The 12,821-nt window shown below is 36.4% G+C and overlaps 4 protein-coding genes and 1 pseudogene across 7 annotated transcripts; 2 read left to right on the top strand and 3 right to left on the bottom strand.

Moving 5' to 3' along the window:
* Positions 1-148: 148 nt before the first annotated feature.
* Positions 149-1,449, bottom strand: AT5G25330 (Core-2/I-branching beta-1,6-N-acetylglucosaminyltransferase family protein). The gene has a single exon (NM_122442.2). The coding sequence runs from the start codon at positions 1,396-1,398 to the stop codon at positions 298-300; it is 1,101 nt and encodes a 366-aa protein (NP_197915.1). The 5' UTR covers positions 1,399-1,449; the 3' UTR covers positions 149-297.
* A 1,666-nt stretch (positions 1,450-3,115) lies between these two features.
* On the top strand, positions 3,116-5,766 carry AT5G25320 (ACT-like superfamily protein). Of its 3 annotated transcripts, none has more exons than NM_122441.2 (7): positions 3,116-3,502; positions 3,609-3,660; positions 3,759-3,873; positions 3,963-4,030; positions 4,118-4,825; positions 4,908-5,012; positions 5,176-5,642. In NM_122441.2, exons 1-7 carry the CDS (start codon positions 3,432-3,434, stop codon positions 5,557-5,559), a joined length of 1,503 nt encoding a protein of 500 aa, NP_197914.1. In that variant the 5' UTR covers positions 3,116-3,431; the 3' UTR covers positions 5,560-5,642. The 3 variants fall into 3 exon arrangements, with proteins under 3 accessions (NP_197914.1, NP_001330097.1, NP_001330098.1); NM_001343917.1 differs by having other exon boundaries at positions 3,250-3,502; positions 5,083-5,766; NM_001343918.1 differs by lacking the exons at positions 3,116-3,502; positions 3,609-3,660 and having other exon boundaries at positions 3,680-3,873.
* Positions 5,596-8,215, bottom strand: AT5G25310 (Exostosin family protein). Its single transcript, NM_122440.6, has 4 exons — positions 7,882-8,215; positions 7,409-7,572; positions 6,491-6,839; positions 5,596-6,395 (listed from the first exon to the last, which is right to left on the bottom strand). The coding sequence occupies exons 1-4, from the start codon at positions 8,140-8,142 to the stop codon at positions 5,727-5,729; spliced, it is 1,443 nt and encodes a 480-aa protein (NP_197913.4). The 5' UTR covers positions 8,143-8,215; the 3' UTR covers positions 5,596-5,726.
* Positions 8,216-9,124: 909 nt separating this feature from the next.
* On the top strand, positions 9,125-9,675 carry AT5G25305 (annotated as a pseudogene; the record flags this gene model as incomplete). The annotated part of the gene is made up of 1 exon: positions 9,125-9,675.
* A 193-nt stretch (positions 9,676-9,868) lies between these two features.
* AT5G25300 (F-box protein) lies at positions 9,869-12,704 on the bottom strand (the record flags this gene model as incomplete). The annotated part of the gene is made up of 7 exons (NM_122439.4): positions 9,869-9,985; positions 10,196-10,576; positions 11,003-11,054; positions 11,540-11,644; positions 11,724-12,213; positions 12,302-12,523; positions 12,638-12,704. The coding sequence occupies 7 exons, from the start codon at positions 12,702-12,704 to the stop codon at positions 9,869-9,871; spliced, it is 1,434 nt and encodes a 477-aa protein (NP_197912.4).
* Between the last annotated feature and the right edge of the window lie 117 nt (positions 12,705-12,821).

Below are 12,821 nucleotides of genomic sequence, written 5' to 3'. Positions count from 1 at the left end.
GTTTCTTGTGATTTCTTCTTCTCTCTTTCAATCATTTTCTTACTAATTTTACCATTTCCATTTACTAATTATATCGGAATAATCTTGTAATATTTAGTCTTCGTACAAAAACTTTTCTCCTTAATAAAATAGCTTTTAGATTTATAGCAAAACCCTAAAATCTTGCTATAACATTATTGGAAACTTTCATATAACATTAATATACATCCACGCATACATGTTTAAACATACGAAAAATCTCAAATGAAACCAAATCAAGTCCCCTAAAGTCTCAACTGAAATACCAAATACTATAATTTACACAAGAGCCGAATCGTTAAAGATGACACTTCGAGTTATGTTCATCAACTGATTGATCCCGGCCGGAGAAAATTTCCGGGCGAAAAGAAATGGATCTTTCCTCGTTCGGTTGCCGTCCCCATACCTAGGCCGTGCACTTCTCAGCTTTTGTATAAGCTCAGCCCTAACCTCCAACGGTTTATATGTCCGAGGATGACCATGGTCGTTGACGCTCCAATCAACGTGCGTGACCGTAGCGGATACACACCCTTGTGGGTCTCGCATGTTAAGGAGAGTAGGGAAGTAATGTTCTTCGGGGTAACATATGTCTTCTCTTACGCATGACTTGTTAAACTTGGACCATATCTCCACGTCACTCACCACCATCAGCGCATGGGCTCGTGTCAACGTCCAGAACTGTGATCCTATTCGGAACTCCTCGGGTGGTACCTCGGGGAACATCGCGTAGGGTCCACGCGCTGCCCACCTTTCGTACCACCCTGGTTCGTCTTTGAGAATTTCGATGAAGCTCTTTGTGGAGGAGACTAGTGTCTTGTAAGTGAAGTTAAAGGAGTGCAAAGGAATGCAAGAAGGGGAGAGAAGGATAAACATGTAATTAGACGGGTCCTCGAGAAGCGCATGGGCTAGTAAACGACGTGCGGCTGAGATGAGGGTTGGGGTGTGCCTGTAAGCCGGTTTTGAGGATGGTATGATCCGGTTTTGAAATGTGCCGTGAGAACCCGGTTTGTGTTTTTGAGTCGGGTCTACATGGACGTAGACATTGTAAAGAGACTTGTGATGAGAGCTTTGGTTGAAAAAAAGCTCCCAAAGTGGTGCAAGTGGAAGAGAGTTCGTTGTTAAGAACATGAAAGCTAGTTTTTTGGGAAATTTAGGTGAAGGGTTTGGGTTGGCTTTAGAAGCTTGACGAAGGAGTAACTCATCGTGATCCAGTGGCTGAGATGTAATTACTTGAGGAGATGTGAGGTTATTATTGGGATTTTGTATTATTAAGACCGCCGGCTGAGTGACGGCCACAGTGATGGCTAGTCGAGGACTCGTCACGGTCATGATGACACCTAAGGGCACGCAGACGAGTAGAATGAAATATAAGGCCAACATTTTTACGTTAAATGACTTTTTTTTACCATCTCACAATGTATCATCTAGTTTAGCTATGAATATTAAGAGTTAGGATTTATAAGCTATTTTATTTTGATAACATTTTCGGTTTCTGACAAGAAAAAGGGAAACGTAGATGGTATGGGTTTCACATTGTTTGTATGATAAGAAGCATTATTTGTTTTGTGGTCTTTTTATGGCCCATTTGGTTACCAAAACGTGATCCTTGGTTCTTGTTACATACTTGATACTCCTTACGATGCTTTATTCACATTTTATCTTCTCCATCCTTTTATAAATTTGATTGTTTTTTCTTCGAATATGAATCATTCGAACCTACAATCACAAACGTGTATAACCATCAAAGATCGAAAAAGATAAGGTATTACAAAAGAGAGAATCTAAAGTTAAGTATATGATTTGTTGTGTGTCTTCAAATTCAAGTTTGTCAGATTTAAACAGTCTATAAGAAAATTGTAATATTGTAAGTTGAAACCATAAATATAGTTCGATTTTTGTTAATATGCATGCAACTCTGAAACCCTACTGTAGTTCGAGATCTATTTGTGGTGAAAGTTTTAACTTTGTTTGATTTTTTTTTTTTTTTGCTTGGAAGAATCTGCATCGGTAGACAACGTACCTACACTACGACTAAGCTAGACCACTAAAGCCTCTTTGGATTCGTATAAGATCAAAGTATACTCGATTTTGATGGGATCATTGGACCACCAATGGGCCGACCATGTGAGGTTTAAATTGTTTCTAAGCCCAAGAAACATCGAATGATCAACAAGAAATTGATTTGTGGATTTTCATAACACTTCATTACCGGAACAAGTGCGACCTCAATGACACATAAACCCTAACTCTCACTATTTAAGCACTAATTTTCACTATTTATCATTGAAAGAGAAAGAGAAATAAAAAAAAAAGCTAAACTAAGAAGAATGACGAGCATGACCAATCTTTCAGCATGAAATCTAGAAACTGATTCCTTGCTTGAAGTTTAAGTTTCTTAGATTGACATCATTGAGCGCATCAGTGCGATCCACTTGCAAAATTTGGAACGATTTATCCAAAACTAAAACTTTTTGTAAAGCAAGGAAGCAGTTTTTAGATTTCATGCTGATGGATTCTAGGGTTTTATCAATGAAAATACATCTCTATGAAATCCGTAATGACGAGGAAACTTCGTTTATCCATACATAATTAAAGCAAGTAAGTATGCTCAACCACCGCGACATTTTGGAGATTAATATTGTTCAAATACGGATTACACGTTTTCTCACCATAGTAAAATGGTAATGAAATTTTGTGGTATTTAGTATTTTACGAGATCTCATGGGTCAAATTATCATTTTTTGGTGAAGTTTGGTGACCGTTTCAAAGATATCACACGTTTTTTCTGTATGTGGTTTCTAAATTATTCACATGGAGTTAATGATCTTAATCCTACTAAACTTTACAAACAGAGATTTCACAACTTTAATTTCTCCAACAACTTAGGAAAACATGTGGAGGTTAACAAAATAAGAAGAAAAAAACAAGCAAGAAAACAAGGGACACCTTATTTTCACTAAGTCTCTTTACCATTTCTTAGTATTTGACTTTGACAAGTTCTTGACCAATACTACCACTCTACACTATATTTGAATCCTCTCTAGAATGGATTTTTCATTACTCTAAAATATATCTATAATAGAATTTCGATTAGATTTTTTCTTTTATATAACTTTTATCTTCTCTAAAACTAACTTCTTCCACACGTTATGACACACTTATTCCCCAAGCTAAACTTAGTAAATGCCTACCTTGTTAAATCCTCTGTATTATAGGTGGAAATCTCTTCTTCATTCGTCGCCCTCCTCTGTCTAAAACACCAATCTAATCTTTCTCTTCCCTTCACACTTTTTGCCAAAACGTTTTCTTATATACACACAAAAAAAAAACTCAAATTTGTGGAGAATCGTTTACTCTTTTCTTCTTGTATATCTCTTGCCCTAATTCTAATTACAGATTTTTCCGTAGAGACGATGCAGAAAGTTTGCTGGCCTTACTTTGATCCTGATTTCGACAATCTTGGTGAACGCATATACGGTCCACCGTAAGCTCTTCTCTCTTCCTATGTGATAAATTCGTTGAACAACAATGTGAATCCATATACATTTTTCATCACGATCATCTTCTTTTTTGGTGTGTGTAATTTACAGATGCAGGGTCTATATTGACAATGACAGCATTCAAGATTGCACCGTTGTGAAGGTACACAAAAATTGGTTCCAATGGTATTCTATGCGCGAATAGGTCTTGTGTTTTTGTGATTTAGCGTGTCCAAAAATGTCAAACGTTTAATAATGAAGGTGAATAGTGAGAACAAACAAGGGCTTCTTCTAGAAGTGGTGCAAATCTTGACGGACATGAATCTTATTATCACCAAGAGTTACATCTCTTCCGATGGTGGATGGTTCATGGATGGTACATACATATCACCATTTCTTATTCACTTGCATTCTATAGAATTCAGATTAATTAAGAGCTTTGGGAACTTAATTACTTGTATGCAGTTTTCCATGTTAAAGATGAGCATGGAAATAAACTCACTGATAAAAGCGTCATCAACCACATTAAACATGTTTGTACCAAACTTAGATCCATTGAATAAACCATATATATGTTTGATTTGAATGTACTTACCACTAGATGAATATTCATAATGTAGGCCATTGGTACGAGTAGGCGAGAATCCGATTTTATAAAGGCTAGTGAAGCGAATAACAATTCCTTGGAACCTCAATTGGCTGATCACGGCGAACACACAGCGATAGAGATGACCGGGACAGACCGACCGGGCCTCTTCTCAGAGATATTTGCTGCTTTCGCGGACTTACATTGCAACGTCATGGAAGCTCATGCTTGGAGCCACAACGCTCGTTTGGCTTGCATTGCCTATGTCTCTGACGACAATACTCACACTCCCATTGATGACCCGAGCCGCTTGGCTTCCATTGAGGACCACCTAAGTACTGTGATCCGTGCCACAGCGGATCCCGCCTCCAACTCTACACACGTGGGTCACAAGGAAAACGAGACTGATGGGTTTCTTGCAGGACAAGGCAAAGGGTGTATGAATAGCAACATGGAGAGACGGTTGCATCAGCTAATGTTATCTGTGAGAGACTTTGACGAACCGTTTTGTGAGCCTTCTTCGTTGTCATTATTGTCGTCCAAGTTAGAGTACTGCGATCATAAGGAGAGGAAGACAACTATAGTTTCGATTGGGAATTGCGAAGAAAGAGGATACTCTATTGTCACAGTGAAATCTAAGGATCGAAGAAGGCTCATGTTTGATACAATTTGTACTTTGGTTGATATGCAATACGTTATCTTTCACGCCGCTCTCCGGTCTGATGGAGCTGATGCTTTTCAAGTAGGGCAAGAATATATATAGCTTCCTTGAAACCATTAGACCCTTAGGGTTTGATGTTAATATCTTGGTATGAAAATTGTAGGAATACTTCATAAGACACATAGATGGAAGGGCATTGAACACGGAAGGCGAGAAAGAACGGGTGATTAAATGCTTGGAGGCTGCAATAGAACGCCGCGTTTGCGAGGTATGTTAACATTTCTCTAGTGTTAACCAGAAGAGATCAATCCACAATGACTAACTTTGAGATGTCTCAGACAGAAGAATATTAGAGGAACATTCACCAAACTGTTTGGGTTCTATTTAAGAATGGTAAACAATTTGGGTGTGTGGTCTATGGCTTAATGCAGGGCGTGAAGTTGGAGTTATGCGCAGAGAACAGAGTAGGCTTACTCTCTGACATCACTCGTGTACTACGTGAGAATGGTTTAACCGTTGTCCGTGCAGACGTGGAGACTCAAGGCCAAAAGTCTCTCAATGCTTTTTACGTCAGAGATATTTCCGGCAACAAAATCGATATGGAGTTTGTGGAGTCAGTGAAGAAAGAGATGAGACCAATCCACCTTGAGGTCAAGAATGAAGACACAAAAATAGACACAGTTGGATCGGATGAACCGACAGCCTCAGCCTCAGCCACACCGCAACGGCAACCACAACCGCACCGTTTCTCGCTTGGTGACATCCTTCGATCACAGATGGAACGCCTTTCTCTCAACTTCGTCCCAACCAAATGATTGAAAGTTAGTAATTACGAGTATGGTATAAAGATTTAGATCATCTATATTTCTTAGAAAGTTGCAACAATTCTTTATTCATTAACTAATAACAACAAATCTATCTAGACTTTTAAGGTTTACTACATTTCTGAGATATGAGTTACAAAATCTAACAGAACTTTACCTTACGTAAGCTTCAAGTTAAGTCTACGTAACCAAATGGAATGAAGAGTCAAGTGAAATGCATCAAATCTCTGAGGAGGATCGTTAAGCTCGAAATGTCTCCTCACATACCTCAAGTTACTTTTAAGCCATTCATATTTCTCATTGGAGATCGACATGAGAATCTCCTTCAACCTCGGAATCTCTGAAACGTCGACCAGTACAGAGAAAGTCTCCCAACGAAGAACATCAGTGAATGGTAACACGAAGTTAACCGAGAGAATGACGGGGATACACTCAGAGTAGATGGCTTCGATGACTCGAGGACTAGCTACCTCATACCCACTGGGACAAAAACAGAACTTTGAACTTCTCATGAAATCATAGTAGTTTAAGTGTTTAGGAAGGTATTCATAAACAGGCATATCCAGGTCACGCTGTTTCCAGTGTTTTAAAAGAATCGGTCTAACCGGACCGTGGACACCGCCTGCGAAGAACCCGAGGTAAGGCCGCGGAGAAGCGGATAAGGTTTTAGATAACCTGAGTTTGTGATCAACTTCACCACCATAGAGTTTGATCTCAGGAAGAGTCACATCTTTAGTAGGATTAAACCCTTCTGATGAATTAGCATTACACATAACTCGAATCGAAGTGTTGAACAAATCTCTATTAGCTTGTGAAGTCAGAGGTCCCTGCATTACAAAAACAAAAATTTATACCAAATTCTATCTTGCGCAAACAAAAACAAAAACAAAAACAGATACTGAAATGTTAATTAATAATTTACCCAATCGTGACAAGTAAGCATGAAGTGATCAGCACCATTAGTTCGATTCCAAAAAGGATGATTAGTAGATACTAATCTGATATAATCGGAAACAAATGTTTTCAAAGGCTTAGCATCAGAATTGCCTTCGTATAAGTATCGAACCAGCCAAGTAACACTAAATGGCAAGAAGTAAACATAAGCTTGGTTAGGATCATAAGTACGAAACTTAGTCCTTCTTTTCTCCATCTCAGTTATGAATCTCCCTTCAACCGCGTAAACACTCTTACACGGTCCATCGTGAACTAGCGGTGGCTCGCCTTCTTCGTATACATACACCTTAAACCTCTTCTCCATTTCTAAGTAACTCCTGCAATAGTAACAATCTTACACAACTTCAGATAAACAGTAACTAAATCATTGTTTATTGATCTCTCTGACACTATTATGGACCATAGAATTAAATAAGCAGATTATGACAAAAAGTAATAGTGTAACTGTTGGCTATATAGCTTGAGCCGTAATTTAAGAAAAGACATAATTAGTGAAAATGACACATAAACAGACCTTAAATTATAGTAGCAGACTTTACCTTAATTGCATAACCTAGTATATATTTTCATATAGACTAACTTGGCTTTAACTACACATTAAACACAATCCTATAATTATTATGAAAAGAGTTTCTATATAGAAGTCATCATATGAATACAATAAAGCAGAGTTCATCATCATAAGTAAGCTTTTTGCAGAGACTATGATACAAAACCAGTGGTGTGTACATGAAAAAAGTATCAAATTGAGTTTAATTGGTTCAATTTCATGGATTCGTTAGCGTCAATTAGAAGAATCTACTAAAATCCACGCTAATTTAGCCGTGCGCAGTGACTTTAAAGCTAAGTATTTCAAAAAAGTAATTGCATGAAACTTAGAGCTTACCGATATAAAGCTGATGGATTACGATAAATTTCTGAGTTTGGAAGATCAGATTTGAACAATGTAGTGTTAACATTCGAAGAAGCTTCTAAAATCGATGCTCTTGCTTTCGCTAATCCTTGTTCCACCAAATTTCTCCGGTTTAGTTTTTCCGGTTTACTCTGTAACTGATTCAACAAACAATTTCCGATGATGATTAGCCAAAAAATGCAGGATCATCAGATTTTGGACGATGCTAATGATGATGATGATGATGATGATGATGATGATGGTGGTAATGATGGTGATGATGCTGATGAGAAATTCTCAGTTTCAAATTTTGAAGATCAACGATGATTAGAGATAATTTTACACAGAGGAAGCGATAAATTTCAAATTACGGTTACAGAGAGTTTTTTTGAAATTCGAATTTCGAAGAACTGAGAAAATTGACTCAAAACAAAATCTGGAGAAGGACGAAGAGAAACAAAGCTTACAGTGGAGTTAGTAGATCGGACAGTGAGGATCTGTTGAGAAACATGACGAGAATCAACGACGACTCTGTTTTCTTCACCGGAACTACTAGTGTAAACGTTTCTTCGAAGCTCAGTTTCTTCTGGGAACGAGAATTTGAATTTCTGAAAAGAGTAATCAAAGAAAGAAGTTGAACAATGAGAGATCAATAATACAAGTGCGATCGATCCGAAACAAATCGAGATGAATCCGAATCTCGTGAATTTGGATTGAAACTTATCCATTTAATTTTCTCGAGAAAATATGGTTTCCCGGGAAAATATTTGAGAGAGAAAGAAAAAAATAGTTAGAGAGGAGAGTGACGAAATGAAAAGGCGCGGAGAGAAGAAACGTTAAGCGAAGTTTGTTTTAATGGAGCTTGTTTTTTTTTAATGAAACTTAATTTGTTACGTCTTCATGATTCATGTGATTAGTACTGTATTTTTTTTTTTTTACATACAATGGATAATGAGTAATTATACCTTTTTAACCGATTTTTTACCATTTCACCTTTCTAATTATCTACATGTTGAAATTATATATATTTAGAAGGAAAATAATTCTTACTCAACAATTTTTTCTTTAAGAAAAATAAAAATCAATGATTTTTTTTGTCACTTTTATGTAATTTGTTTGTAAAATATCCATATTAAATTACTAATTTAGTTTTCTTTCGTAAACCTACTGAGCTTTTAGAGAATAAAATCCAATACATGTAGCCTTTTTAAGAAATAAATTTATCAAAGGTTGAATTTTAATCAAGAAATGGAGATAATTTTAAAAAAAATCGGCAATATATATTCTTAGATTGAAATACATCTCGTTACACAAAAAAAAAAAAGATTTGATACATCTTCACACATGATTATTTCTGCAATTTTACACCAAATTCGATTTATGATATCAACATTTTATTAAGAAAAAACAATTAAAATTTGAAAAATACAGTAAATGAATAAGAAAACAATTAACACGATTCATGAGTCTTGTTTTTGGAATTTGATATTGTATCGTTGATTGCATTTTCATTATCCATTGAACTTGAGAATCTTTACCTTTAATAGGAACAAAAACAGACGTTCAATTTCAGAGCAAAGACAAACTGTAAAAAAATCATAACAGATTATTCCCTGTTTTTAATAATTAAATTATTTATATACGGTTTGGAGAAATCGTTTTTAAACTTAATATTTAATTAAGCTGAAGTAAATTATTGTACGAATTCAAAATACAATAAGTTGTCATGTAAGAAATAGAATCATATTTTTTTCCTTACAAGGCTTTATAAATCAAAGAATTCATATAACTTGGATCACGGCCCACAACGAATTATTATTATTTATGGACGCTTTCTCAGGATATAACCAAATCCCAATAAACAAGGATGATCAGGAGATTACCGCATTTATAACAGATAGAAGGACATATTGCTATAAAGTCATGCATTTCGGCCTGAAAAATGTCGGCGCTCGATATCAGAAGCTCGTCAATCAAATGTTTGCTCTACAGATGGGGAAAGCAATGGAAGTATATATTGACGACATGTTCGTCAAATAAACAAAAGCTACCAACCATATTGACCATCTCATAACCTGCTTTGAAACCTTAAATAAGTACAATATGAAACTAAACCCCGCAAAAAGTGTTCTTTCGGCGTAACGTACGATGAATTTCTGGGGTACATCGTTACCAAGCGAGACATTGAAGCAAACTCGAAGCAAATACGCGCTATTATTATTTCTCAATAATGAACAATTGCTTCTGTTTATTTGGCAAAGTGTCTAGTTTCTATGTCATTCAACCAAATAATTAGGTTTATTGTTTTCAAACAATTTTGTTGATTATATATAGAGAAGATTATATATCTACTTTACAACAAAAAAATCAAGACTGTGGCTGTGTTTATGAAGAGATGACTTGATTTCTAATGTTTTCATTCACCATGTTCAAGACTGCTCAGTAAAAAAGCTTTCAGGTCCATGATATGAAACAAACAGAAGATAAGTGTGGAAGTCTCTCAAGACCACCAAATGTTATGAGCCAAAGCCTTAGACAGTTAGACTTAGATCTTTTAATCGGACATGTTTGCTAAAGTTTGAAAGTAGAAAAAGATTAAAGCAAAACTTTCTTGTAACCCACGTCTCTCTTAAAGAATTAGGTTAATCTTTGGAAGTTGAGACTTTATTGAAACCAAGGACCCCTATATTGGTCACCAAAACTCTAACACTTATCACGAGAATGCGGAGAGAAACAACAAAGAAAGATGGGAGAAGATGAATACCATCTCAAACACACGACCTTAGCGCGCTGGAAATCAACAAAACTCAAACGTTCGAACACAGATCTTAATATGTCACCAGGGAGCTCCGACCAGGGGGGACTAGAATTAGGAGTCTCCATGCTTCTATCTATTTCTTTAACATTTGCTTCTCCCCCTACTGATACAAGATCTTGCCAAACAGAAGAAGTTAGACTTCTCCTACGTTTAGCTTGAGTTTCATCACTTTGATCATGTTCTTGGTTGATTTTTGTCTCTTTCTCATTGATCTCAATTTGAGAATCTTCCTTATTCATATCTACAAATTCACTCTTGAGCATTGAGAACTTCAGTTTTGTTTGTTGTTGAGATTCAGAATCAAGATCTGCAAATCGAAGTTCCAAAAATTTAGAATCAATGACCTAAACAAAACAAATTATATAGTTAATGGGTAGAAGAAATCACAAAACTAGAACGATACATTGATCAAAACAAGCAAGAGAATGTAAGTTATACTAACACTGTTGAATATGGTTAAGCTTATGTAATCATTTCAGCAGAAGATGAAAACTAGAAGCTGTCTCCATCAATCACAACTACATGTATGATTTCTTCTAATAGATTAAAGAAACGCAATGTGCCTATATAGTTGAGTTTTATCAAATAATGTGACACAAATCGCTATGTGCCTATGTGTAAGCTACTAACATGTTCTAGCAAGGGACTCGTATATAATTCCGATCGAAACAAACCCTAAAATATCAAAAAACACGAATTTTTTAGTGAGACGTAGAAAACCTAGAACCCCAATTCCTTCAATCGAAACACGTGCTGGGAGAAGAACTAACCTCGGAAACAATAATCGAAAATTTCCAATTGTTGCCACTGCTTGTCGTAGTACTAAAGTGAACCTAAAAACGGCCTCAACTAAAAACAAACGGGCCAGCCCATTTACGCTTTTCTAAAACCGTTAGACTAAATGTGGTCCAACGGACCAATATTTTTGTACACGATAAAGTGGAACGATTTGATACAAAAGTTCTAGAACATAACTAATGTTCATGGTCTTATTTCCAACAATATATAACACACCATAACAAAATGGTGATACCGGAAGAAGAAACAATAAAGTTTTGAAAGAGATGGTTAGTATAATGCTTTACGTATGTTCGAGTAATGTTTTTGGTGCTATAGGGTAGTTGTAAACTTGCTAACACGTTAACCCAATTTGACTTGTCTTCTAGTTTGGTGCTATAGGGTAGTTGTAAACTTTGGAGCCGACTAGATATAGAAATAAAAAGAAAATGTATAATCAGTAGGAGAAACATATGGAGATTCTCAAGAACCCCAAAATACAGAAAGAAACAAATCAAGACGGGAGAAACCATCGAGCATCCGTGAGCTTTAAGTTGGAAAGATCCGGGAATCGTTTAAGTTTCTTTGTCACAAGATTGAACATACACATGTCCAGACAAGAACGTTTCCGGTCACTACAGACACGGTCATGACGAGTGAAGTAGATGGAGTTTGGTTCGATACCAAGTGTACCGTCCGCATGTACGGTGATACCCAAATCCAGAAGCAGAGACATCACCTAGAGAACATAACTCAACCATCGGGTAGGGGTTGTTGATAGTAGCATTCAAGTCCGGATTAGGATCTTTCTTGTACAAACGGAAGCTCCTATATCTTGTTGTCTCGTAAAAGAAGTTCTGAACCAACAAAACCTCTCTTGATGTTGTAACGGCAATGTTATTACTAAATCTTGCTCCATCAATGTAAAAGGAGATTTTACGAAATGGTAATATCTCACTATTGTCGACATCAATGAAACCTTCTTCTTCAAAAAATCTAAGCTTCCGAATAGATTGACGAGTCTTTGAGATATAAAGATTGTTACCACCATGGAGTAACATATCATATAAGTCTTGTAACTCTTTACAAACATTTTTTCGTATCGGAATGTCGCGGTAATGATCTTCCCCGTTCTTGCAAAAGGCTATATATTCGGTACCTTTGTCGAAAAACCACACTACAATGTATTCTTTTTTCTTCTCGTCTACCCATAAAAGACCTCATAGATCTTCCGCATTATGTATGGAATATATATGAACTACCATTATTGAATCTCGCCTTAAATGCTTTACCTCCTACTTGCTCAAGACTATAAAGGCCATTCTTGATTGATTCTAGGGGTGGAAGATCGATCTTTTTCTCGCTAAACACATCTATGATATAGAGATTGGAACGAGAATCTAGCACCAAGAACCAGTTAACTGAGTTTGCCAAGAATCGAATCCCTGAGGAGTCTCTTTTTGTTTTGTAATCTTTAGCTTCGTCCGGGTTGTATATAGCACAACCACCTTTTTCTGGAAAGAGAATTAGCCATGGAGATCAGGTTTTTCGTAGCAATGATTGTTTTGAACACGAATACCAATACGAACACACGATCTTAGCGCGGTGAAAATCGACAAATCTCAAACGTTCGAGGAGAGATCTCAAGATGTCTATAGGAAGCTCTGACCAGCGGCTAGAATTAGTAGTATCCATGCTTTTATTTGCTTCAAGAAATATAACATTGATCAAAAGTAAGAAATAGAATTGAGAAATGGACAGTGAAAGGTGTAACAAAAGTAAGCAAACAACCAAGATAATGTAAATTTTGGT

Source organism: Arabidopsis thaliana, chromosome 5, assembly GCF_000001735.4.
Source record: "Arabidopsis thaliana chromosome 5, partial sequence".
Taxonomy (NCBI): domain Eukaryota; kingdom Viridiplantae; phylum Streptophyta; class Magnoliopsida; order Brassicales; family Brassicaceae; genus Arabidopsis; species Arabidopsis thaliana.
Note: the sequence above shows the minus strand (reverse complement) of the source record. Positions and strands in the feature narration are given on the sequence as shown.

Excerpts from the sequence above, each read along its gene's own strand:
- AT5G25310 (NM_122440.6), bottom strand. The coding sequence starts at position 8,142 with ATGGATAAGTTTCAATCCAAATTCACGAGATTCGGATTCATCTCGATT. Across the intron at positions 7,573-7,881 it reads TCCGATCTACTAACTCCACT|TTACAGAGTAAACCGGAAAA; the intron begins GTAAGCTTTGTT and ends TTGTTGAATCAG. Across the intron at positions 6,396-6,490 it reads TGCTTACTTGTCACGATTGG|GGACCTCTGACTTCACAAGC; the intron begins GTAAATTATTAA and ends TTTGTAATGCAG.
- AT5G25330 (NM_122442.2), bottom strand. The coding sequence starts at position 1,398 with ATGTTGGCCTTATATTTCATTCTACTCGTCTGCGTGCCCTTAGGTGTC.
- AT5G25320 (NM_122441.2), top strand. The coding sequence starts at position 3,432 with ATGCAGAAAGTTTGCTGGCCTTACTTTGATCCTGATTTCGACAATCTT. Across the intron at positions 3,874-3,962 it reads TGGTGGATGGTTCATGGATG|TTTTCCATGTTAAAGATGAG; the intron begins GTACATACATAT and ends ACTTGTATGCAG. Across the intron at positions 4,031-4,117 it reads TCATCAACCACATTAAACAT|GCCATTGGTACGAGTAGGCG; the intron begins GTTTGTACCAAA and ends TTCATAATGTAG.